Source organism: Bombus impatiens, unplaced genomic scaffold, assembly GCF_000188095.3.
Source record: "Bombus impatiens unplaced genomic scaffold, BIMP_2.2 scf_0362, whole genome shotgun sequence".
Taxonomy (NCBI): Eukaryota; Metazoa; Arthropoda; class Insecta; order Hymenoptera; family Apidae; genus Bombus; species Bombus impatiens.
In genome coordinates this window covers 127,034-153,293 of record NT_176781.1, presented here as the reverse complement: position 1 = coordinate 153,293, position 26,260 = coordinate 127,034, and the positions used below count along the sequence as shown (strand labels likewise).

Genomic DNA, 26,260 nt, shown 5'->3' with positions numbered 1-26,260 from the left:
CAATTACTATTTCCTTAAGCTACGACATCTAACAGTGGAACATTCGTTAACAAAATTCATTCAATTTATGCTAACATCGACGATTCGAATCGTATGTTTTGATATGCAAATGTTTAAAACACACTGTACGCCGTGTCATCCCACACATAACATGCATTCATATAGCTTCTAGTTCATATGGAAACTCAATGATTGAAATTCGTTTTCTTTAACAAGTAATTATACAAAATTTCTCATGCTGTGAGCACAGCTTCTTCGATAAACCCACAATAAAGTTATTTCTTTTCTTTACACAATGCAGTTTTTCTTGGCACATCATGCAAAAAAAACCACATTAGTAGATAGAGACACGCACATAACACTTTTGCACAAGAGTTAAGTATATTAAATTTTTATGTCTAAATAAAAAAAAGGACAAGAAAGCCAGTTCGAGAATCATATTAAAAAATAATTAGAAAATGTAATTATTAACTTATATACGAAACACGGTTTTGTACCAGAGTCAACATTAAATACACAAATTACATTTTGTAACCTATATTTCACACCAATGGATAACAACGTATCTCTTACGTTTTTCCGCTCTTTTTTATCGAGAATGAGATCCATATTTGCAACACTTACAACATTTATAAAATGGTTTATTACGGAATATATTTTATCGTTAGTATAAGTATCGTCTTTATAACATTTAGTGATTTTATAATACTTTAATGTACAAAGTAATAAGTAAGCTTTAATTATACTACAACGATGCATTACACCATGTAAATGTTAACAATATAGGACAGTTAGCAGTTTTAAATGTTGAACGCGAACTAACGTTGAGCGTATAAAATGAAAGGATCGGCACACCAAGGTATAAAGTTATCGACCTATTAAATATTACAAAGCGTAATACAATCATAAGGATTGAAACGAACATTTCTATCTGTTAATCGTTTGAAATCGTAAGAAATTAATATTTTATAATACTACAAATAGAATTTACATTATAAAATGTATTTTTTTTTTTAGGCCATTCGGGAATTGTTTGATGAAATCAATAATACCTTAATATAAAACGATATTCTAGATGTTTGTGAGAAGAAAAATGAAATGAAACGAAAAATTAAATGATTTACAGATTTGTATAAATTATATAAGTTGTACACTCTGGTCCAAAATCCAATGAATTGCGATCAATTGTTTCAGGAAGGCAGATTTAGATATGCTATGTATCTGCGTGTCAATTCTTTGTTTTATACAAACTGTGACTTACTTCTATATTTCAACCTAATTTCTTATATATATATAAGATACATATATATATGTATATATATGTATATATATATGTGTATATATATATATATATATATATGAATATGTATATGTATAATATCTACCTTAATACACACATACGTCAGTCTATCTGTACATACTATTTTAACGCAAGGGAAGTTCTCTTACACCATTACAATTAAAACCCGATACAAAAACCGACGGAATCTTTCTTCGAATAGAAGTAATCTGAGGTGACTTCTCTTTGTTATATATGTTATCGCCGTCGCTAATATCTCTTTTTTGTCACAGATCGTCTAAATCATTAGATCAAACTATGCCCTCCTTTCCTTTCTTCGTTATCTTTTACATTTTTTTTATCTTTTCCATATGTTATTTAGGAAAAGAGCGTCACATTCACACTATAGATCGCATTATGAATAATGCTAATGCATATCGTTAATTATTCAACAGTCGTTGGTCTCGCAAAACCTGTATTTCCTATCGACCGTTGCAGCGAGACATAAGAAATAAGAGTTACAATGAGATGCAAAATATCCGTTTTCTAAAATCCCATATAAACAGCAAAGTAGTATATCACGGTTCATCCGCGATACTTGATCTGTACAATATGTATTACAATTTAAAAGGTTTTTTTAATCAAAATCGTATACTTAATTCAAAACTAATATCTTATTTTGGTTAAAAGCAAGCAGGTTTTCATGTTATAAATTAACATTAAATATTAATGCATGAAATTAGTTTTCCTTCAGTATAAATAAATGTATTGGACTCGAACAACAAATCTTCTTAATAAACAACTGTTTTATCTTAGAAAAATAAAATACAATGCAATATAATACATACAAAAAGTTGATACCTCTCTACAGGGTACCAAATCAAAATAAAAAAATAATGTTCATAATCGTCAAGATTGCAATTCGACCGCATTATAATACTTTATCTCCAATATCCGCTCGCAACAGTAATCAAACAGCATCCAATAATCTGCAGTACCAACTGACTGAATGATGATTGTAGATGATATTAATTGTCGGGCTGCAAGTTCCCAGCCAATTGAATTGATAAACATCCTAGCCTTGTACAGAGCTAACGAGGTAAAGTAGGCTAGTAAGTCTTGACGAAGGATGTGGTTTCTTGAATGTCTGCTTCACTATCTGTGCCCTGGTATCCCTGAGATTGAGAAAGGGAAAGAAGTGCATCCAGGCCTAATGATTCAGCTAGGGGATCTGGCGCTCTTGACTACAGTATAGACAACACAAAAAAAATATTGCACTAAAACTATAATATAATGTTACTTAACAAATGAAAAAAACTTAAGACTCAACTGAATTCAAGTGAAATCAAGAATTGGGAAGTAATTGAAACTCTGTGTAAAACTAAAACAACAAAGAGAAAAGATTTAAATTTCACCAAGCAGCTAAAAATACTACAAAAGTAGCAATGACATCCTAAGCATATTAATTTTAACTTACCGTTGAGTTTTGCTCTGCTTCTTTACAATTACTACATATGTAATCATCCTCCTCTGCAATTTCTGTACGATCTAAACCAACACAATGCATGTGGAACCAACCTTCACAGCCACCATCACACTGTACCCAATCAACTTCCCTACCTAACATAAACAAAAACAAAACAATAATATATAGAATAGCACACGCGCGCGCTCGCGCGCGCTCACACACACACAAAATGTAATAATAAATATAATTATACTAAAATATTTTGTTGAAATATGTGAAGTATTCCTACCGCTAGGTCGTAAGCAGTTAACAGCCGCACAATCATCTTCTTCGTCTGAAGTATCCTGTTTGGTCTTTTTCCTGTTACCACCCCTTTTCTTTGGGCCTTCTTCTCCTTCTTTACGTTTCATCTAAAATTTACGTCTAATTGAAACCAAAGCAACAGATTCATAACAAACACCGTATTTATATAAAGTATTTTTAACTAGGAAATGTTCCAAATTCAAGCTTCGCTAATATATACAAGGCATTTCTAAATTTAAATACCTTTCGAGGTCCACGCTTTATTGGAACTAGAGAACTGGCTGATTTTTTTTCTTTCTGCAATGCTTTGCGCTTAGCTAAATTCTTTTCTTCCACTTTTTGTTTTCCAAGTTTTTTCAATAATTCAAATTCGTCGGATTTTCTTTTCCTTCCACGCTTTTTTACATCCTTTATATCCTGATTCAAGTTAGTTTGGACTTCCTCGTATGATGCATATTTTCGAACCGTACTAGGACTATTTGTATGACATAGTATACGCCAGATGTGTTGTGTTTCATCAAGTGCAACTTCTAATAAATCGCCTTCCATCATCAGTTCTTCAAGACGTAACCTTGCTGTTTGTGAAAGTACAACCGCAATTTCCGTTGCATCATTTGATTGTGTTTTACGTTGAATTTTTGATACTGTAAAAGAAAACATAAACATCATGAATACTACGTTTATATCTTTAACATTTATTATTTTATGTGAGAGAGGATCTTACTATAGGAATACGCATGTTCGTTACTATTGAATGTACTACAACTTGGTTCATCATCATCTATAGTAACAATGTCGTCATCATCATCCTAAAATATATCATAAATATATTCAATAGTATATAATATAGACGTATTTCAAATATTGTGCTATATTGCAAATTCTATATATAATACTATTTATATAATAGACATACCGCAATACTAACTACACTATCATCTGAATGCACACCACTGAGTGGGGCAATTGCTTGTACTCTCTGATGTAATTCAGGATTATTTGCTGCCTTTTTCAGTTCGCTGCTAATAATCTTTTCTGTCTTTTCTCTTGCAGCTGCTTCCACTAATTTTTGTGATAATACAGACAATTTTGCCAGTGCAGATGAAATTTCATCCGTGGCTAGTGCTTGTCGAGCTCGATCCTATTCGATGTACGTATACTATGTATATTATGTATATCGTTATATATTATAACTCGATTTGTTAACGTTAATTTTTACATAGACCTCACCTGCCAATTCATTGCACGTTCCGTTAAACATTGTAATGCTTCACCTTCTGGTAAACGAATAGGAATTTTTTGAAGACTAACTAAAAGTGCAAGAATCGTTTCTAACCGTGGCCGTCGTGAACGTAAGCAACATGGACATAAAAATTTAATTTCTCTTGACATTGGAAATTTTCCTTTATACGATGTCTTTGGTAAAGGTACACAGTTTGCTAAAATTACAATATATTTTGACTAATTATAATTGAGCTCAACACCTATATTCATTATAATGAGAAAATATTACTTACAGTGAAACCAATCCTTACAAAGCTCACACTGAAGCATGAGCCCGAATCTTGGTCGACGACAAACACAATACCTTGAATCGTCAATTTCGGTTTTCATTAAGTTTCTTTCCCTTAAATTTCGCATCGCTTCCATTTCGCGTTGTTCAGCTAATTTAAACGCAGCTACAACGGTAGCTGAATCATTGGAATCATCCAATTTTGTATCACAGACAAATACAGGTCCTATAGAATCTTCATTCTTACTCTTTTTAGCTTTTAACGCTTGTATACCAACGCCAATTCGTGGTGATAAAGCTTCCATTAAAGTATAATGTGAATTTTTCCTTAGGAATGTTCTTGCTGTCCTTTCTTTCCAGGTTTTTGCTTGTGAAAGAGTAGATTCTAAGATCGGAAGAGCATCTAGGTGCAGTGGAATATTTCTACCTTTTTTTATTAAATCATCTAGCGTATTATAGTATGGAAAGTTATCTCTTGCTTGTATCTCTTCCATTATTTTTGTCCAATTTTTTGCCTTGTTTAATGTATCTTGAAGGACATCTAAGCTTGGTAGGTAAGCTTCTACTTTATCAGCTTCACGAATAAATTCTTCGAGAGATGTAATAGTTTGTCTATTTTTTGTATGGAAATATAATTTTGCTTTTTCTTCCCAATCATCAATTGCAAGCATTAATGCTTGCAACTCTGAGAGAGTATTTTCTATACTTAAATGAGGAGGCATTATCATACCTTTCTCAATTAATTTTGCTAAATCATCACGATGTACTGACTTTGGATCTTCTTGAACAGACTTTACTTCCTCAAGCCATTGTATTTGTGTTAATTTCTGTAATAAATAAATGTGATTATATATCTAAGAACACGAATATATTCTTGTCAAATACGTGTCTACATTATATTTATGTATTTACTTGTCTCAAATGTGTGAGTTGAGGTAGTTCAATACAAATAGAATCTCCAAATTCAATACATTTTTCCAACTGTTCAATATCACAATCATCCTCTTTAGATTCTAGTTCCTCTGCTTCTGTTTGAAATTGCAATACTTGATCAAGTATAAATTTTACACCATCAGACTCCTTGAGTTCACAGCACAGATTTGTTATTTCTTTATAGAAAAGTGTTAATTCTTCTACTGTAAGCTTGTACTTAGTTTCAACAGATTGTCTGGTTCTGTATAAAAAATTTCAAATAAGTGAACTTATCTTAACACAAATAGTGATATCTAATATGAACATAAACTTAAAAACTTCATAATACCTGGTACGTTGTTTATTACTCAAAAGTTGTTGCGCAACACTTGCACACTTTTCAGCATCTTGTACAGCAGTTGTTAAAGCTGTGAGCAATTCACTTTCTGGAAATTTTTTACTTTCAGCTTCATTTAACAGTTCTTTTAATTCACTTAATTCAATTTTATCACTCTTTTTATCAGGATCCATTGCCTCTTTTACTTTTGTTACCCAGGAGTCAAATGACTCTGCTTTCAATTTTAATTTTTGTAACATAATTGGTAATTCGTCTAGAGTATAGCGATAACGTAATGTATGCTTATCTGGAGGACAATCACAAAGATCTGTGAAATGTCTTAAACAAACTAATTGAGAACTTTGGCATGAACATGTAACTGCACTCAAAAAACAGGTTGTCTTGCAAGCTTCACACTGTCTCTCATCGTCTGGTAAAAGTTCAAATGCTTCTCGTTCTGCTTCTGTTACACCCTGAAAGACATAATTTTTACCACAAAGATCATTCATGAGAACATACACCATTCTTACATTTTAAAAGAAATATTACAACGCAGAATGAGATTATCAATGAAACACATGTATCCATCTGTAGATAAGAACACTTTAAAATAGAAAAGATTTTTACAAATATATTATTTGTTTAAAATTAACAAAGATACTTTTCAACAAAATTACAAGAAAAACTATAAAAATCTCTGAATCAACAGAGAAAATACAACGCCTGTTTAGCATCATGGCAAGACTTTAAAAACATAACCTCTATTCGCCAATAAAAGTTATATAATCAAAATGAGAGACACACCAAATAGGTATCAACAAGTCAAGGTTGATAACTAAGGAACGATCGCACAAAAACTATTTTAATGATATGAATGTAGGCTAACCAAAAATAACGAAATATAAAGGCATTAACGATGATTATAACGACGTCGGTGAAACTACGATGCCCAATGGTTGGTAATATCAGCCGCACACACGTCTTTCACCGCGTGTGCCCGCATGGTTACGGTTATGTATGTTTGCCGACGTGTACGTGTAATGTTGTATGTGTAAGTCTGTGAGGGAATGTCTCAGCATATACTATACCATTTGACCTAAATATATTAGGCTTTGCATTTAGAATTATAATCTGTTCTATGTGAGAAAGTGATTTTGGAGGCAACATTTAAACGTTAAAAATACTTATGAGTTCAAGAAAGAATTAGACGCCAAGCATCTTATAAATTTTAATGAAACAAAAGATGAAATATATATTTATAATAATTAGTAAATTACATAAATATGCAATTTGATAAACTTAGCAATTTAGTTGTATTGCCTATAAGTATTTTATTTTTAAAATACATTTGTGATATCTGCATCAAATTTAAAAAATAAAAATTATATTATTTGAAAAATAGAAATATGTCACTTACCCACTCCAACAGATTCTTCCGTAGTTTCTTCTCATCATCTACCATCTGAAGCATATCATGATAAGTTGCAGTTGCAATTCCTATATCTAATGAGTCTGGGTCCAATGACATTTTACACACCAATTCATCATGAGAAAATACACAAAATCGTCTTAAATTTGAATAATGCGTTATGCAATCTCGTCCAATTTTGAGCTATTAAACATAGAATAACTGTATAAACTAAGTACAAACATGGATATAATATAATATGTTGGTAATAAGAATTTAAAATGATAGTATACCCAATCAGCGGGAGCAAAATTCACGGCTTCAGCAAAATTGTAACCCTGATTAAAACCTGCGTGATACGCTCTCGGAAATGTCACTACAAATTCTCCCGCGTGTTGATCAGTTCTGAATACTGGAACGCCTAAAAATCAGATATAAATATTAATGATAGTTTATACTAAATAGTATATACTTAACGAAATGGCAATTAAAAATAATATCGTATTACCTTCATTCGTTAAAATGTTTGGATTCATAATAGTAACTAACTGATGAAGTAAATCTGGTTGACTATGAAACAATTCTGGTGCAGCCGATTTCATTGAGTGTTCAAATCGTTCCGCTTCAGAACCTGGTACACCATACCATGTTTTCGGCTCTCCCCAATGTAGATAATTGATTGAATAACTCCAGTGATCCTCATTATGCCAACAAAATGTTGCAAAACACATTCCAACATACATCCATGGAACTTTCATACCACTAATATCAGCATTTATATGACCTAATACACTTCCTCGTAAAATTGGTAAATTGTTCAAATTCCATGAAGATTCAGCATATTCTTGATCACACGTAAACAAATTGACGCTTGTTTTTGTTGGAAATCCCGATCCGTGATCCATTGTATGTAAATCTGCGCCATATTCGACTGTTACATCTTCGTCAATTGAGGAAACAATTCGCCAAAATTCTTTTTCTACTAGTGATGTTGGCACCATCTACAAAAAGTATTGTCCAATATTTGCAAGTATATTACAACATTATAATACATAATAAAATAACATACATGTACAGGCATGTTAAAATAGTCGCTCTTAAATTGGTCAGCCATTTCACCAAATTGTTGAAGTGTATATTCCCTTTGTGCTTGCTCAAAACCGAATGCTTCCATTGGCTTGGAAACTTCTTCAGCAACACACTTTGGACATCTCCAATCACCTTTTGGTATTTCTGTCAAAGGTGGCATAAGACAAAAAGTATGATAACTATCATCACATCCATCACATAAAAGCATGCTTTCTTCATTATCACCTCTTCCGCAATTGTGACAAATATACTTTGCCAACTAGAAAAATACACACATGAATTAAGAAAGAGAAAATAAATTGTATAAATACAGGTCATAACTAAATAACATATGATGTACACTCACTGGGTCAACTTCATAAATAAGTTTTACACCTCTAGTTTTGTTTGATTTCTTTCCTTCTTTGGTATTAAATCCAGCCATTTTTGGGCCAGGTCCATAAAACTGTAATTTTTTAAGTTCTTTACTATTATCTTTATCATCATATTGTTTATTTCTAATTCCATCTTTACAATCATTGTCAGAATCACATTCCTCTTTACAATCCTCTTGTTTAATAGATACTTCCTGCTTTTCTTCTTGACCACTAAATCTCTTAGAACGACGGGAAAATTTCTCAGGTGGGGGTTTAATTTGTTGCCGTGATATAATTCCATGTGGTTTATAATCTCTATCTTTTTTCTCATTTACATTAGAATCTGGTTCAATTTTCTGTATAATTCAACATATGACATGTGCGCATTAATTATTAAAAAAAAAAAAAAAAAAATGTACAGCATCTAAATAAGAAATAACTTACAATATCTGCCAATGTCTTTCCTTGTTTAAACACATCAAATGGATACAAAATACGTTCATAGTGATTTTTTAGAATACTTCCAACACTACGACCAGAAGGATAACCTAATTTATTTGCAATTTTTGCCCATCTCCTTTCCTTCGTAACTGTGTCAATTCCTCCTAAAAATAACATTAATGTATTAATATTTAGAAACCATGAAGTAAAATATTAACAATTAAATAATAAAACAACAAACCTTCATCGGTAACTATCTTATGTAAAGAATATAAATCAAGAGCCTTGCGTTCAACAAGAGGGATTTTTAAAGATGAACCTTGAAGTTCCCAGAATTTTGCAATCTGATCCAAGAAATTAAGTTTTATTCTGGTTTTTGCCTCCAATTCGTTTAGCCTTTGTATTCTCGGAACAAATTTGAATTTATCTACATCAACAGCAAATGGTGGCTGCCAATTCTACAAACAAAAGAGAAAAGAAAAATTCATAAAATTGATTTATACATATCTTATCTATTACAATATAAAATACATACATTACACGTACATACAAAATAAAGTATAAAATACATAAGATGATACAATATACAAAGTAACTTAGTATTATATTAGTATATATGTATTATAGTAGTATTTATAGAATATGAATTGTTAATAACTATTATATAAGATCTTAAAGAGGCCCTAAATATTTACAAATAATTCGGTAACAAAACAAATTAAGTATAGTGAAAATTATGTAAAATAAGCATCCTAGAGATGCAAAAATTCTGGATTATTTATACATATCTCTGTTTATTAAAAGAACAATATAAATTTATTTAATCATTTATAATATTTATCTATATAATGTCATTTATATAAAGAATAATACAAAAAAAAGTTACAATAGTACATTTTGCGAATTATACACATTTACTACGATCTGGATTTGCATTCGATATACGTCGGAATACTTACAAGTCTTCAGATGATTCAATTAATTTAATAAAATACGGATTAGCATTTAGAGCATATATAGTAATGAAAATATAATTACGGTCTTTTATTGATATTTATCTAGCATAAGGAAATAGCAGAGAAATTACTTTCGTCTTAATTTTATTTGTTCTAAAATATCAGAAATTTATTGATGAGATACATAGTAACATATAAATATATATATCTAAATAATCGATAAATGCTTTCGTAGCTTCATCTCATCACCGTGACGCAACACCATTGTAAGATCAGTCGACTTTTAGAAACAATAAGTAATAAAGAGCATAAAACAGCCATCGAAATAGAAATGTGAATGATTTTGTTGTGATGATATAACATTTAATATGTTTACAAACGATTATATAATTATATCAACACAATAAAAAATTAGACATATTTTTAACATGATGCATATTGCTGCATCTCAAGTTGAAAATATATAAATATCATGAAGATTTTCTCCATATACGACGCCCGTTTAATGCCGTGACCATAGTTATTTCCGTAATGGCGTCATCCCGTTACAAAATATGAATTTTCTCAAAGAGTAATGAATTACAGATAACTAGATTAATATACAAATTACGATTAGATCAAAGTTATCAGTTAGACAAAAGATTTTACAATAAGAGATAACAATGGTAAAAACAATCAATTTTTTTCAAAGTTAAAGTGTTTGGCATGGAGAGGAACATTAGCAGTCGTAATGATACATTTATCGTTGCTAGACTAAAAACAGTATATGCTATAAATCTAAATAATGTTTACGTGAAAAGCTGTGAGAATAATATTTTTATGTTTTAAATTTATACACGTTATGATAAATTTGTGAAAATCACCATACCCTTAAATTACTTGAATAATTATAAAATTTCGAATAATGTGATTCGTAATAAAATTAGTGCTTTAAATATATAAAAATATACTTTCATTCGGGGAAAAAAGTGTATAATACATTCAAAAAAACAATGATTGCGTAATTTTCTCAGTACAGATTTTATATAATTCATGTTAAATTATTACCTATGTGTGCTATATTGTTCGTGCGTTTTGTATGATGCATTTTAGACGATTATATATTTATGCATAAAAAGACCAAGATTTTTGACACTCAATTTATATCGAAGGTATACTTCTAATTTCTCATTATTTATTTGTCCTTTTCATGATCAACATAATTTTACGATTTATATTGTAAAATCTTTCTTTTCACATGTGAAAACAAAATGGTGGCTCAAATAGATTCTAACGGTGATACAAATTAAACGAACAATTTATGGAATTTGAACTAGAAATCTGAATATTTTACACAAAGCTGATATTTCCATATTTGTATATATAGGCAGCGAAAAACATGGCAAAATTCGATGGTACTGCGCATCGGTACTTTCTACTTCGTAAAACACGAAATTAAAACAAAAAAAAATTATATCAAATTCTTAGAACAAACCAAATACAGAGATTCTCGAAGAGAATTGCCATATGACACAACGAAGCATATTTATTCATCAAAAACTTGTGATATTTTTAGGTAAAATCGTTTTACTTCTGGGTACACACGAAACTGATTCCCATATCGACAATATCACGATATCAGAATTGTATCAAAAAGATCTTTACCTATAAACGCTGATAATTATTTCAGCGCTTCCTCTGTCGATGTCATGGATATCGTATAGAATTTCCGAAACATTTCAAGACGTTTTCCTAAGGTGACATTGTTTCGATTGTCTCGGCCATTTTACATAGCGTACCTTCTAGCTATAACGATATTAATGTCGCAATAAAATGAGTACCGAACATATTTCATTTCAGAATTTTTTTAGTAGTTCCTCAGAATACTGTCACTCCCAATTCTACTTCCTATTCTAACCCGTGAAGATATTGACGTGTGTATTGCATCTTGAAATGTCGATATAAATGCTAACAGCATACGCATACAAAATAAAAAAACCCTCCGAGATAATAAATCGAAGTCTTTTCTTCCCTTTCGATCGTATTATCTTACGACTCGTATCGATACGAAACATTCACGACTTTTGCCAGATCCGTACTTTTTTAACGCGAACGGAAAAATCTATCTTTATTGATATATATATAAAAGAAACATGTTATACGAGGAGAAACGAATTTTCCTCCTTTAACTTAATTGAATTTTTCTAAAGTACATGTTACATAGAAACTCATTTATTTTATGATGTCACGGCTATGTGATGTTCGTACGGAAGCGTCATAGTGCGTAAACGAGGTCGTGTGTGCATATCTGCACGTTCACGAGAATCACAAGAAAATACAATGTTATCCATTCGTTCAAGTCTTAGGTCTTTAAGCATGGAACAAGGATGATGCTTGTATAACATGTCCTTCCTATGATAAGGTAAACGAAAGAGAAAGCAAGGAAAAGAAAAAGATTGATAGTAGGTATGATACTCACAGGCGGCGGTTTGATCTTACAAATGCCAGACTTCTCTGCGATCGGTCGTATTTTTGCAATGTAGCCAAGAGGGTCGTGAAACTCTTCGATACTCGGTTCGAAAACCGGCGCCTCTGGAGGTATGACGAACTCGAAGTCCGAATCACCACGATCACAAGCCATGTCTTGGATGCAACGATAAGTCCCGAAAAAGTCTTCACAACCGAAGTTCGTGTCGAACCTCGATACCATGACTTGAATGCCTCGACACAGCTTGGACGCGGATAGGTGGCCCACACGGCACCTAACGCGGGTGAGGACCTCGCGTCAGGTTTAGCACCGTTACTCAGTTACCGGTTGCAGCAATTTATTTAGAAATCTGCTTCGATAAACCATCTTTATTAACTGCATTTGTGTACCTCGTGAGAAGCAGTTGACAATGTATGCAATAAGCACAAAACACAAACAGTAAACACTAACCACGATATCACACGAAACCTCGCACACGAGCAACTGTCCCATAGCCCCATTCCGTGATTCGTAAACCTACCTCTTCTTCCCTTACTTCATTACAATGCAATAGTGGCGCCATCTTGCATCGAAAAACGGATTATAGAACTTTTTCGCCTACGATTTTTGTATGTATGAAACTATGATCATAGATGTAAATATATCAAAATTATTTGTTCATAGGAAGGACGTTTAAGAATTCATATAAGAACATGATAAATATTAGTATTTTTAATGAAACATTGTATTTGAATACAACGTTTGAAAAACGCACGTTAAAGTTATAAGTACAATAAATGACAAATAAAAACAAAAATTCCCTATGAAACGCTGCTATTCACTTTTAATACATAATCAAATTAATTAATCATTTCTAAAACATAAGTTGTTCATGGGAAAATCATTTATAAATTTCCACTGCCACTACATAGTATGTAATTTTAAGATAAATATTTGTAGTATTTGAATGTGTTGATATTAATACAAATTTATGTCAAATCACATAATTTAAATTTGGCGCCCTAACACACAGATAACAAACATGCCATCTAGCGAATATACTTCAGAGGTGTCAGAATCAGATATTCACACGTATTGGAACGTTCCAAGTCGGTAGGTATATCATTATTACGTAAGTTATATAGTTTTGAAATAATTAACTTCATTTTTCACATTTAATAAGTGATTGTTAGTATTTAATAAGTAATTAAAGTAAGTAAAGTTTATTTCTAAAAATTATGTTTATGAAATTTGTAATATTTTTTATGTTACTTATTTTGTTTCTTGGTTATATTTGTTTATTATATTCATTTATGTTTTGCAATATTAAAATAATTGTTTTTTGAATTCAGTTAAAATGGGAGGAAAGAGGTTTGGAGAACTTGAAAAAGTAACTGGTGTTACATTTTTCCGTCTTAGTCCATATGAACAAAGTCCTTTTGCTGGAATACGTGAGGCTACTGCACGATTTGTAAAACGCTGTAGAGGAGAATTCTTTTTTATTACACCTCGTAAGTATTTTTTATTAATTAATAATAAAATAATACTTTCAATTTGTCCTTCTCTAAATAATAAAACAGTAGAAGCGTATTATTATAGTTGCATAACTTAACACATTTTTATATTACAGCTAGCATTATATACCTATCTATTAAAATATTATACATTACGTTTCAGCCTTTCTTTGTACTTACCTACTAATGGAATGGGCAAATTTTGAATATTATAAACTACAACGTAAAAATCCAAAAGATTACGAAAATGATACATAATCTTTCAATATTGACAAGTAGATATGGCTATAATTGATAGGTTAAATGTAAAATGTAACATTGATGTTAAATGAAATTTGACTAAAATGTTAGCATTAAAATGAAACTCATTAAATATTTGAAAAGAAAAGTATATTTTAGTTTATTCAGTTGAAATTTTTTTCGACAATGTTATACTCTATAGAATTGCATCTAATTGTGTATATCCTCTACTAAATTTTATTTGTATTTAATGCAATAAATAATTGGTATGGATAAAATAATTTTATTGTTATGAAGTGTACTACCTGAAATCATTGTAATGTTTAGTAAATATTTATATTGTATTTATTGATAGTTTTCTTTTAATTTATGTTTTGTTTTATACTTAATATTAGTCTGCATGACGTGATATGATGTTACTTTTAGAGAGAAATTTTCATTTTCTTTCGTCATAACATTACTTGTGCAAATTTCTTTGGAATTTTTATAGTATCACCTAAAATGTAAGAGATACCAGTATGTATATATATCCTTTATTGAATAATTTGTTTTTAAAGCATACAATTTTACTTCAATATATTGTAATATAAATATATGTATTTCAAGAAATCATAATGCATAAGTATTATGAAGGATTTGTTACTTGTTATTAAAGTTATTATATTTTTACTAAATCGTAAATTTTCCATCTCTTTTTAGTTTCTTTTTTTATCATTTTGGCAGCCCTGTTTTATAACTTTCATTTTTATTTTATTCCGCTATACAATTTAGGGAACCGTAACATCGACGGACATTAATTACTCGTTACTACCAGCCAATTACATCTCAATTACAATATCCTGCCCCATCGTGTTGAAAATATCTGATTCCGTTAGATCTAACCGCCATATTGTATAGCTACGATTCGACCAATGAGAGAGCACGCATTAGGAATGCACCTGGGCAAAACAGGTAAGAAACGAACAGGCAAAGAGCAATCAGGTAGTCGTTCAGGTATTTCCAGTCGAGCATGTTCGGCACGTAGCTCTCTGCCAAAAGCTTCTCCTCCTTCTCTTTTCTCTTTCTTTTTTTCTCTTTTAGTGTGTGCATATTGTGAACATTTTGTAAATAGGTAAGTAAGAGACCGGTGTGAAACAGTTTTTTGTACGCATTTACGTCGCGCGAGCTGTGATTTTTTTTTTACCGAGTTGTTCCGTACGGATCCCAAATTGCGGAATAGAGGAATTCAGCAGACTCGGTGAAACGCTGCTGTCAAGGTATTTATGGAAATGATTTCTTGAGTGGAGTCATTGTACCGAGTACACCGACGTGGATTTCTCCCCGCGAAGAATCGTCTGTCGTGGTCACACCTGTTGCTCTACGTCTCCGATGATAATCAGCAGTCGACCATATATATCTATATATACATACTTCGTGCCTGGTCACGGTAACGGACTTCAATAAGAAAAATCTTACTATCGCGACAACATGCAATCGAATTCCATTAATTGACACATGTTTGTATTTTAACCGGATGTACTTTATTATCTTTCCTCCTTTATGAGAAAGATGTGCGGTCGATGTACTCGGTAATACGCACTTACGGGGAAAGATTCGATGCAATTTTATTTCCATCGAATACTTGATCGGAAATCGAAACGTAACACAATCGTACGGTAAACAATGCAAAGCCACGAGACGACGAGTTCATCTTGCGTCCCGATTATCGTGCTCTGAAAAAATTTTTATGCAAATGACACTTTGAAGTCATCATAAAAATATAGCGTACGATTTTCTCGCGATATTAACTATGCAAATATTATAGAGTAATAAGATTTTGATTCTCCGTGCATAATTTTTATATATATAAGTATGCATTGTATGTAATGGTAAATAGTAGTGAACATTTTTGTCGCGTTATCAGCATTGCGTTAACGATGAATCGCAATGATTCATTGTTTTGGAACTTCATTTCTTTCTTATTTTTTTCACTAACATTTTTTATATATTTTTGATAAAATAATATATCCTGCGTTTTTGTTAAAAAGTGTAAACAATGGGATCAATGATTATAAAAATGAAAGAATAGCAAACATTTTTTCACCGTTTTATAAGGAGACATTTTCGTTAGACTTGTTAATGTTTTCGAATTTTGAATACTATTGTTCTTAATAAGATTGTGTTCATGTTAAATCGCATGTCTTGCGAAAATTCCTAAAATTTCTTATTGGCTGGATAGTTGATGTACAAATGCAATTACACGGGTTATTTCGTAAGTTTTTACGGTACTTATCTTTTATCCGCTAACAACGTGAATACGTAATTTACATTCTCTTCTCCTTTATAAGGTATAATAAAGATGAAACATAATTGGTGTAACTATAAATAATTAAATATATACAGAAATATGCGAAAAAGAACATAAAATTCCAATGAAACGTTCAGATTATTCTAATCCCTTAACGACACGCTCAAAGCATCGAAGATGTTTACGGTAAACTGTGACTGCACGGCAATCACCTGTAATTCACGCCTACGAAATACCTACGTATACTGATTATGACCGTCGTGACATAAATTGCAAATATTTATCGTACTCCGCGTGCATCGATATTGCATCGAACGACCTTCGATACCCTGAGAAAAAAGGGGATAGATTCATATAGTTTTTGCCATTCACGCGTTTACCACACATATCAAGCATAAATAATACTAGTTTTACATAAATGTCTCGAAGTCAATACTTTTCGTAGCCACTGTATGAGATAACTTTGTAATATTTACTATGTAAAACTATTGTTGATCTATATTCGTAACAATATGAATTTGTATAAATATGCACAATTTGATAATCGATGACATCTCCGTAAAACAAATTTAATTTCTACTTTTTGTGCGTGACTTGTATATGATCGTTTACGAATAATTTCATTCTTCAGTTACGAAATACACACGAACAAATATAAAGTAGCGACTTTTGCATGACGTTGCCCGACGAATTCAAGGAACGCCGAAACATCGAGCATGTTTTGAAAATAATGTTATTACCCATTGTAATATCGATAAGCATTAATTGCGTTCGATTTAGAAAGCCGCAGTAAAATGTTCGAAAATTATCCTAAAATCTCGATAACGCGTATGTATCATTGACGGATCGGCACCACTGTGACAAAGCAATGGTTCACGGAAGTACATAATCTGTTCGCGATAGAAGCGACGAAAATACTTATTTATCGACCAGGTATCACTGAGTTAATCAAGATGTTTCGATTAATCGAGATTAATCCCGACCATGGATGCAAGTGAGTGAAAAGTTCATTCGCTCGGTCCATTCACTGCGAAACTTGTTCGCAACCGGCAGATCAGTAGGTATGCGAGGCGCATTGGCAACTTTCTTTCCACTTTTTCAGTGCTCATACCGCCGTATGTCCGCGATATGTTTACTTTCAACAGGCATTTACGTGTCGTACCTCCACAAATTGTTATTTTCTTGAAAGTTTTGGCCCTCGACTGGTACCAAGTCTTGCACAATTAACTTAATATTATTAATGAGATATCACAAATCACAAGTTACACGTTATCAGTAAACTAGTGGATATTTCTGCAAATTTATTTTTTTATTATATCTCAGAATTGTTTTATCCACTTTGGATATTTGTATATACGTATCTTTATATATTATGTGCATTCTACTATCCCATATGCGTATAAAGATCAATATAAATGCAAAGTTGCGAAAAAGAAGTTTAACTTGCAGCTTGTAATTGTCAATTCATTAACATATTAGCTGATAAATTATTGTGCAACAGAATCTAGAGTATCGACTTTCATCTACGTATTGCATTTTAGGTAATTAATATGGTCCATCGTTAATAGTTTCTAGTTTGTTTCTTCGGTAATCTATCGCTGAGTCTATAGTTGAAATAGAAGTGGTAATTGACTCTATTAAAAGTATTGCTATTAAAGAGTACGGTTTTATTAAGTCGACCTAATTTGATCTGGTTTTATAGGTTGTGTAGCAGGTATCTTACCTTAGTATGAGACTTGACTGTTGAGACCTTAAGTGTTAATGCACAATAGTAATGGTTGTATCGAATGTGTCTTTGAAAATCCTTGTCAGAGCTTTTAAGATACTGGATACTTCACTATCTAATAAAGTGTTTTGTGCCTTCTCTTAATATGTATTCCGGATGATGCTCGTATTAGCCTAGTAAGAAGTTCTAAAGCGATGGTTTAGTCCCTTTATATTGTATATATTTTATAGTATCTATATTAGATTCTATCTATTTTATATTTTATATTATTTCTCCTTCGTTCAAAAACTTTAATCGATTCTTTATTTGGTTTCATCATACTCAATAGTTTTAAAACTGACTTCATAAAGTGACTCTCTGGTATTGTATATGTAAAGTAAACAAGCGTTACGCGAGTAAAATATACTAATACTACGTATATAAAATAAGCAAACATGTCTGGTACTTGTATCTTACTTACATTAGAAGAATAGAAATACTCGAAATTTCTTAGAAATATATCTTCGACAATTAATCAGATAAAATGGTCAATTGGCATTATATGTTTAAAATTATTTTTTGATAAATCGACAAGAAATTAATAAAAAAAACTGGAGGATAATAAAATACTAAATTATTGTAACAAAGAATGTAAAGGAAATGTATTGAAAAAATTCTCTCGAGATACTCCTTTTCCACTGTTTATTACCAATTCGATATACCTCATTATCTCGGAGGATCTAGAGTGATTTTAGTCCCTCGAGAAGGGTGAATAACCTTCGCCACGAGATATTCCACGCACTGGCGAATGAAGGGAATGCGAGCAGTTTGTTGCTCGTGCTATGATAAATCGAGAAGACGCGGATTTTACGATGTTGCTTGTAAACCACCTTGCACCAAGGAACGTTACGTTAACGACGGCATAAATTCCTCCCCTTTCTCGCGCACTCGAACCCCAATCTAACGAGCATGTTGCGTTACGTTGTCGCGAAAAGAAGAGGAAGGAAAGCCTCCAGGCGGAAAGCACAAAATTTTTAATCCAGACGAAATAAATCTTTTAAAAATGTCAAATTCCTCCTCCATTTTTTAAATCAATCACACGGTACCATGATTATACGGCCCTTGTAAATTAACTTTGCGTAATTTTTCATAGAACCAAGCTTTTTTTATTTCTATTCCAATTTTTTTGTATCCTAATTGGCGAGGATGGCGATAGCCAGTTAATGAAACAAAATCTTGGTCAGTTAACGAGGTGCTAGCTTGTGCGAGAAGAAAACGAGAATGTCAGATTTCCCGTTTCTCTCCCGTGTCATTTAGACTTCGCACTGCGAATCAGGTTCCATCCTGCATGCTCATTTTCAAGTCAGGCGGATAATATTCTTGAGTAATTTACCTGCATTACACGTATGTAACTGTGTTGCTTCTATACTTTGTAGGAAGCATGGAAATTTACAAAGGTGATTCTTAGTCTTACAATGAAAATCTGGAAAGATGAAATAAATACATATGATCTGTGTAACTTGGCGCTTAAATCATTTTATCATTTATTAGGATATCTAGTATCCTTGAAAACTATTTTATAGATTAGATACTCGACGGCATGGTATTAAAATAGGCAATCGTTTTCTTATCTTTCGTAAATATTCAGGTCATTTTGAAATATAAAAACCAGAATTATTATTATTTTCGAACAATGCGTTATTAGTGTTTTAAAAGAAATAATAATTCCACTACTTTTGGAATTAACAACTTCCAACGTTCTTCCCCGATTTTCTTTCTGATATTTTCTTTAGGTAGTCATCAAATAAAAGTTCCAAACACGGTGTTCAGCTGGAATACAACCGCCTCGCGGTAGAATTCCATCTTGGACGACGGAGAAGAAGGCATCAGAAGGTTGAATGCCGTTTCCGTCAAGTACGGTCAAGGACGTGGTTACTTCAGCGCATTCCCCGGATGAATTTTTCTCTCAGGGCGTGTCCGCATCCATAAGCAATTATACTTGTATACTTGTCGCAAGATCGTAGACATCCAAGCCTTATAATACGCTCCTTTTATCTTTTCTTATGTTCCTGTTCGTACATATTTCGATCGTGTTGACACATAATCGAATTCCAAAAGAATATGTACTTCGATCGGTGTTCTTTTTGCGTATTCAATCGGCCACGACCGATACTCCCGGGAATTTACATAATTTAAACCTTAGCAGGGGATGGTGACATCTCGTGATAAGGGTTTCCATTTCCATCAATTCTCATTGGATACGATTGGCTACGATTCTCATTGGAACCAACGCCGTAGGAATCTTACCGTCTTTATCTTCGATCGTGACAAACGATCGTTAACGGAGTGTGAATCGTAGATGGAATACTTCACTTTCTACTACACTTCGATCCGTGAATACTTGACTCCTACATCGATTATTAGTGCTTTATCGACCGGCCATTTTTATTACAGAGGAACAATGACTTGTTACTGTGTGGTACTTTTAAAAAATGAAAGTAAATATTCATCGTCGTTTCTTAAATTCTTCCGTGTTAATGAGATGATGTAGCAAGAGTTTGCGCCGCGGGCGATACAATGTTTTGGCGCCCTCTATGCCCTTAATAGCGGACAACTAGCTTCAACGCTCGAGGGCTCATGATCTAGGAGTCTAACCTATCTAGTACACTGAAATCAAAAATTGACGTTGGATATATTTTCTGAAACATTGCATCTATTTACACATTACTACACGATTATTAGATTGTATTATTTATGCATTTTATATGATGAATATACTTAATATGCAAAGATATATAAAATGAAGCACTTATTACAGTCTTTGATAGGTGAAACTCTATATCAGTAAATGAAATTTCTATTTAGAACTCATTTCTTTAGCTATATTCATAAAAGTATGAAATAACATACATACATATAGTATTTTAGTGACTATGTATTTTATGTAGGGCGCTAATCCACGTTTCCGATAGATAATGCTTTTATTCCACTTTTTACCGCATAGTTCCTCAGATTATTTTATATCGATTGTATGTTCCTATATTCTATTTATCTTCGTTTTAGTACCACGATGAATTCTCAAGAGCTTTGTAAAGAGCGTTAGAATATTCCTCGCGGTTAAATATAGAGTAGCGAATTTGAGTTAGAACTGATAAAAATCTAGAATTCAGAGCGTCACTAATGAATTTAGCTCATAATCTCGAAATGCATCAATATTCGGTGACGAATGAAAGTATTATCACAAATTAGCGTTTCTTTTGAAATTCTATGTAAAAAAATATGATTCTCCATTTAATTTTTTGCAATGTTTAATTTTTAAGAGTTGTAACCAGTTATGATATCGATTTCGATTCTTAAAACGGTTGTGAAAAATCTTTAGATACTGTTATAACGAGGTTTCTGTTTTGATTACAATTCCTATGTTGCTTCCAGATTATTATTCTTTTGATTATGTATCGATTACAAAACAATTTTAGAATTGAAATATTGTTCCATTGCGAACAATCCATTATGTGACTTTTATTACTTATTTTTATTGTATAGTTGCTTAAACCTCAGACTGGGAAATTATATTACATTAAAAATTCTCTGTTTTACAGATTTATACAGTATTTTATAGAAAAATCTGGTCTGTGGCAATACTTTTGTTCATCACTGTGTACACGACTTCGATTCTGAGGTATATAAACGAAGCCCACACTCACCTTCCTTCCTTTTCCCTTCCCTTTTCATCGTAGCTGTTATTAAGTCGCTGTTACGACACCTCTACACCGCGGTTACGACTTCGACCAGGGAACGAATTACTCCATCGTTCCCGTGCTCCGGGGCTCTAAACCTAACCTATAATCAACACGAATCGTCGATATATCGGATCACCTTGCGCCTTACCAAGCTTATTATTCATATACGTATACTCATCATGATGGTAACAATCGCGCGCGAGAAGATTGTTTTGCATTTCTAACAAAGATAGTTAGGAACTTATTTAGACACTCTATTTACCAGATCCGTCAGTTCGTTCATGCGCGAAAAGAGATATATGAATCTGGCGCGGGAAAAGGGAGGAACGAAGATGGAGTATAAAAAAGAGACGTACAAGAGAGAGGGTTATAACAGGGCTCTCGATCTTGAGGAAACCAAACGAACGTTCCCACCGTCGATGATACAATCGATTTTTATCGAGTCACGTATCTCGTCTGGCGTTACGCAACGCCATTAACCGATCGCGATATAGTTCTACGACCCAAATCCATCGACACGTAAAATGATATACGTTTGAAGCGAAATTGGGCCGCGAAACAAAACGCCCTCGTTCTCAAACTGGCCACGTTTCGAACTCGTTTTCCGGCTTCCTGATTAAATCGCGAGAATTTCGCATATATTAAAATGTTATATATCCGTTTAGGCCTTAATGATATGGAGGAACGTTTAAATTACGTTAAGTAAGAAACCAGTGGGCGGTTTGAATTAGAAAGAATTACGATACGGAACGGAACGAAACAAAATGAGGAGGAAAAGTTGGTTTCTTTTTCTTTTTGTTTTTTTTTTTTTTAATATGTTATTAAAGACTAGATTCTTGATTTCTAGCGATTAGAAACAGCATCGTTACAGTTGATACGAACGTGTAACAATGCCTTCTCCGTTATGTGGATTCCCAGCATGCCTAATCCCAGTAGTAGGTACGCATAGTGAAAGCATTCACCGAACGTTTATCCACCGGCAGGAACCAGCGTCGTTTCCACGTTTCAGATTTCGAATATTAATTACGTTCTCGCCGCTTTTACCGTAGTTTCATTGCGTCTGGAGAGAGAAAAACCGGAAAGACCGGGATCGTACCGCGCTTGTTCTTAAATACGTTCGATACATATACAACGCGACCAATCGCCGCTTGTCGATCCAAGTATCCCTCCTTCACTGGTTTTAACATTTGAAAATGACTGTTAGTTACGATTCAGCGTGGAAATCTGGTTAAATGTGTAAATTAAAAGCAGCTTGGCCACTGCTGTTTTTGGAAATCTGTTCAAAGAGAAACTGCACATTTCATTTTTCGATTGGACTTGTTTTCAGATACAGTTAGTTTATTTTTTTGAGTTCTCTTTTGCAAGGGAATATTTATCCATTTTATAAATACTTTCGTTTGAAGATATTAATTTTCAGTGGTTTTATAAATTCATTTCTACTAAATGAAATTGAATTATTTCGTTATCTGTTATATGGTAGCTTTAAACAGATGTTATTTCTGTTTACATAATTTTAAATGAATTACATAAAGGATGCTATTTGCTGATTAATTTTATACGAATATCGTTTAAAAAGACACTGAATTAATTCACGCACCTAATATGTGCATTCTAGTAGTTTCCTATCGTAGACTTACCTATCTTTGGTACATTATTTCAGTATCTAAAGAAGCTTAAAGATATAGATAAATATAGGTAACAGTGGAAAACATCAATAAATCACGATCACGTATTAGTCTAGGGATCTAGGCATCTGTAGAATTCAGTGTCCTTACTGATTACCTCGAATAAATCATCCGGTCCAAGACAAGCGCCTTCTCCGCATACGAAAAGACAAGCGAGGAATTGTATGCAACCGAAGGATCCTTAGGGCCTCTATCCAGACACCATTCACGTCCTTTAGCTATTAAATCTTCTCGTTATTTTTCATTTCACCTTTATCAGGCATTGTCCTATTTTAGACCGACTGTTCGATGGGCGAAGAAAATATTGTATTATTCGACGTTGTTATGCGAATCCCTTTGAACGACGTTTTGTTGAAAAGTAGACGCGTCTCGTTGCAAATTTACGACCTTTACGAACGAAATAGCCCGCCAAGCCCGCATCGACAGCTTTTATCCAGCACCTGGCTGAGACCGTCTGTTTGCGCCCGTATGGACGTGAGACGTTTACACTCGTTTAACAAAACGTCGTCGAATCAAATAGGTTTCTCTCGGAGTAAATTCAGAATTTCACATTCCTCGCGCATAACTATGCAAAAACCAAGCCGTTTTCATAGTTTCTCTCTTTGCCCTGGTGCCACTTAGAGAATATATCATTTCATATGTTTCACAGAGGCGACCAATTTTTCCTGATATTTCATCCATTTGGAAAATATTAACGAGAAACGAAGGTTGTACGATAGAAGCGCGTTTGAAAAATCGGTGGAGGATAATATAGTATCTATTACAGGACGGTAATGGAATGTTAGGAAACGCCTGTCGAGGAATACAAAATAGAGCTAGAAACTTGAATGACTACAAAACCCATTCATACCGGGCAACGATACATTCTACAAAACTGAAATAGGAAAAAGTAATGTGAAAATTGCACGCGATTCAGAATAACTTTTTAATGAAGGAAAAGCAAAGCAGATATTGTAACTCGCAATATTTCTACAGTGTCCTGTATGAGGAGAAAGATAAAAGAAGAAATCAAAAGGATTTGATTTTGTTTCTTGAATAAACTGAAAATTCCAAGTGATTCAGGATGGCTTGTTAATGAACAGAAAGCAAAACACTTGCGATATCCAAATTGAACATGAAAAAAAATAATAAAAGAGGGGATTAAAAGAAATCAAAGTTTCTTGAGTAAACTAAAGCATCTTTTTCTATTTATTTACCAAGTCTTTCGAATTCCGGAATTCCTTTTCGGGTACACAGCGGTATTTTCGTCCTTCTGTACATCTTAGCGCCACACAACTCGCGAGGAGACTCGTTTCTGCAAATGTGTTTGTCGATGAATAATATTTATTGGCCCATTGTGTCCGCGGGATCTCACCTCCGGACGCTGAGGTTCGATAAGTGGAAGGCACGCGAAAGGAATTCTCTACATGTCTGGCGAGCGAATTAGGCTCATTGGAATTTCACTTTGGTTACAAGCAGGCTTTCGTGCCGCCAAGTATGGTCCCCATGACCCGGTAGCCGGATACGATACGCGACGTGCGAGTATCGCTCGTCTCTATCATTAAGTTATTAAACCTGTACGCCTAACAAACTTCTGTCACATCGTTATTCTCATTATATTATGCGGTGAATTTTCTAACAAGAAAATCATTAACAAATAAAACAACAGTTTTTGAATAGGAAATAGCACTTTGTTAAATTTATAAAATAATGGTGGAGTATCTATTTCTTCAACTTGGATATTTGTTGTTTGTTGCAGATAAAGGATAAACGATTGTCTGGTCACAATGCCGTACTACAACAGTGGACACAGTCCTTCCACCTATAATAAAGGTAATAGTGACATAATGTTAGATTGCTTCTCCTTGCCATCGTTAAACTTAACTAGGATCAAATTATTGTAACAAGTAGATTGCGGATTTTCATGCACTTATTTATTTATAAGGAAATATAGTACTTGTTATAATATTTAATAGGCAGAGTATATCTCGGCTCCATCTTCTCCATTTCATTTCAAAAGTATGAATTTGCATAGGTAATCTACGGTATTACTCATCAGTGTATCGTTTTACAATGATCGTTGAAGCTCTCTCTATATATATATGTTTCTTGTTTGTCACAGTTAAATAGCAGTAGTTTGTTATTAAATTAATCGAAGCACTCGAATGATAATCGAAACAGTTATTAAACGAATTAACAATGATACATCAGATGGAGGGTCGAGTGGTCCATCGAGCACATCGGGTGGCCGCGTGAGCAGTTCCGAGCCGACGTACATGATGGAGCATTTGGCCACGTTCACGGTCACGAAGGAAACCGGTATTGTTTATCCAGCGGACGGTATGCGGCGACTTTTGCAGTTGGAGAAGAGTAACGGCATCTGGAGTCAAAAGATGCAGCTCCGTCTGGAACGAAACTGGGTGCTGATCATGGACAACGAGACGGGGGTAAAGATTCCTCTTCAGACACACAGAGAAATTCTCCACTGATTTTTCCAGTGAAAAGAGAAAAGAACCGTATAGTAACTAGCTTGTGTAGTTACCGTAGGCGAACGATCAAATACGAAGTGGAACATTTGTGAAATTACTTTACGTTACGAGTC

The 26,260-nt window shown here is 33.1% G+C and overlaps 3 protein-coding genes and 1 long non-coding RNA gene across 11 annotated transcripts in view; 2 read left to right on the top strand and 2 right to left on the bottom strand.

The window, feature by feature from the left end:
• Window positions 1–290: 290 nt before the first annotated feature.
• Window positions 291–13,033, bottom strand: LOC100744731 (lysine-specific demethylase lid). 3 transcript variants are annotated; one of them, XM_003489724.4, is made up of 18 exons: window positions 12,521–13,033; window positions 9,348–9,564; window positions 9,110–9,270; window positions 8,656–9,021; window positions 8,290–8,568; window positions 7,729–8,221; window positions 7,514–7,641; window positions 7,230–7,424; window positions 5,825–6,285; window positions 5,476–5,737; window positions 4,568–5,390; window positions 4,281–4,489; window positions 3,967–4,191; window positions 3,775–3,859; window positions 3,294–3,694; window positions 3,037–3,157; window positions 2,757–2,899; window positions 291–2,523 (listed from the first exon to the last, which is right to left on the bottom strand). In XM_003489724.4, the coding sequence occupies exons 1-18, from the start codon at window positions 12,749–12,751 to the stop codon at window positions 2,389–2,391; spliced, it is 4,935 nt and encodes a 1,644-aa protein (XP_003489772.1). In that variant the 5' UTR covers window positions 12,752–13,033; the 3' UTR covers window positions 291–2,388. The 3 variants fall into 3 exon arrangements, with proteins under 3 accessions (XP_003489772.1, XP_012241416.1, XP_012241415.1); XM_012385993.3 differs by having other exon boundaries at window positions 291–2,454; XM_012385992.3 differs by having other exon boundaries at window positions 3,979–4,191.
• Window positions 13,034–13,532: 499 nt separating this feature from the next.
• On the top strand, window positions 13,533–14,555 carry LOC100744613 (cytochrome b-c1 complex subunit 8). Of its 4 annotated transcripts, none has more exons than XM_012385968.3 (3): window positions 13,533–13,640; window positions 13,861–14,019; window positions 14,186–14,555. In XM_012385968.3, the coding sequence occupies exons 2-3, from the start codon at window positions 13,866–13,868 to the stop codon at window positions 14,278–14,280; spliced, it is 249 nt and encodes an 82-aa protein (XP_012241391.1). In that variant the 5' UTR covers window positions 13,533–13,640; window positions 13,861–13,865; the 3' UTR covers window positions 14,281–14,555. The 4 variants fall into 4 exon arrangements, with proteins under 4 accessions (XP_012241391.1, XP_033176755.1, XP_012241393.1 ...); XM_033320864.1 differs by having other exon boundaries at window positions 13,545–13,621; XM_012385970.3 differs by having other exon boundaries at window positions 13,560–13,625.
• A 687-nt stretch (window positions 14,556–15,242) lies between these two features.
• LOC100744369 (epidermal growth factor receptor kinase substrate 8) overlaps window positions 15,243–26,260 on the top strand; it is an 18,733-nt gene continuing 7,715 nt past the window's right edge. For 2 of the 3 annotated variants that reach the window (XM_012385977.3, XM_003489721.4), the window contains exons 1-3: window positions 15,243–15,373; window positions 25,418–25,491; window positions 25,870–26,105. In XM_012385977.3, coding sequence (XP_012241400.1) covers window positions 25,446–25,491; window positions 25,870–26,105 — 282 coding nt within the window. In that variant the 5' untranslated portion in view covers window positions 15,243–15,373; window positions 25,418–25,445. Of the gene's footprint in view, window positions 15,519–25,417; window positions 25,492–25,869; window positions 26,106–26,260 lie in introns of all 3 variants that reach the window. The other variant, XM_012385976.3, reaches the window with a different exon arrangement.
• LOC105680814 lies at window positions 15,434–22,565 on the bottom strand. The gene is made up of 4 exons (XR_002946754.2): window positions 21,959–22,565; window positions 21,169–21,413; window positions 18,273–20,921; window positions 15,434–18,153 (listed from the first exon to the last, which is right to left on the bottom strand). It is a non-coding gene; the product is annotated as an uncharacterized LOC105680814 (long non-coding RNA).

Bases quoted from the DNA above. Each gene is read 5' to 3' on its own strand.
- LOC100744613 (XM_012385968.3), top strand. From the start codon at position 13,866: ATGGGAGGAAAGAGGTTTGGAGAACTTGAAAAAGTAACTGGTGTTACA. The intron at 14,020-14,185 runs GTAAGTATTTTT...ATTACGTTTCAG, and splicing joins ATTCTTTTTTATTACACCTC to CCTTTCTTTGTACTTACCTA.
- LOC100744731 (XM_003489724.4), bottom strand. From the start codon at position 12,751: ATGGTATCGAGGTTCGACACGAACTTCGGTTGTGAAGACTTTTTCGGG. The intron at 9,271-9,347 runs GTTTGTTGTTTT...TGTTATTTTTAG, and splicing joins TAAGATAGTTACCGATGAAG to GAGGAATTGACACAGTTACG. The intron at 4,192-4,280 runs GTGAGGTCTATG...TACATCGAATAG, and splicing joins AACGTGCAATGAATTGGCAG to GATCGAGCTCGACAAGCACT.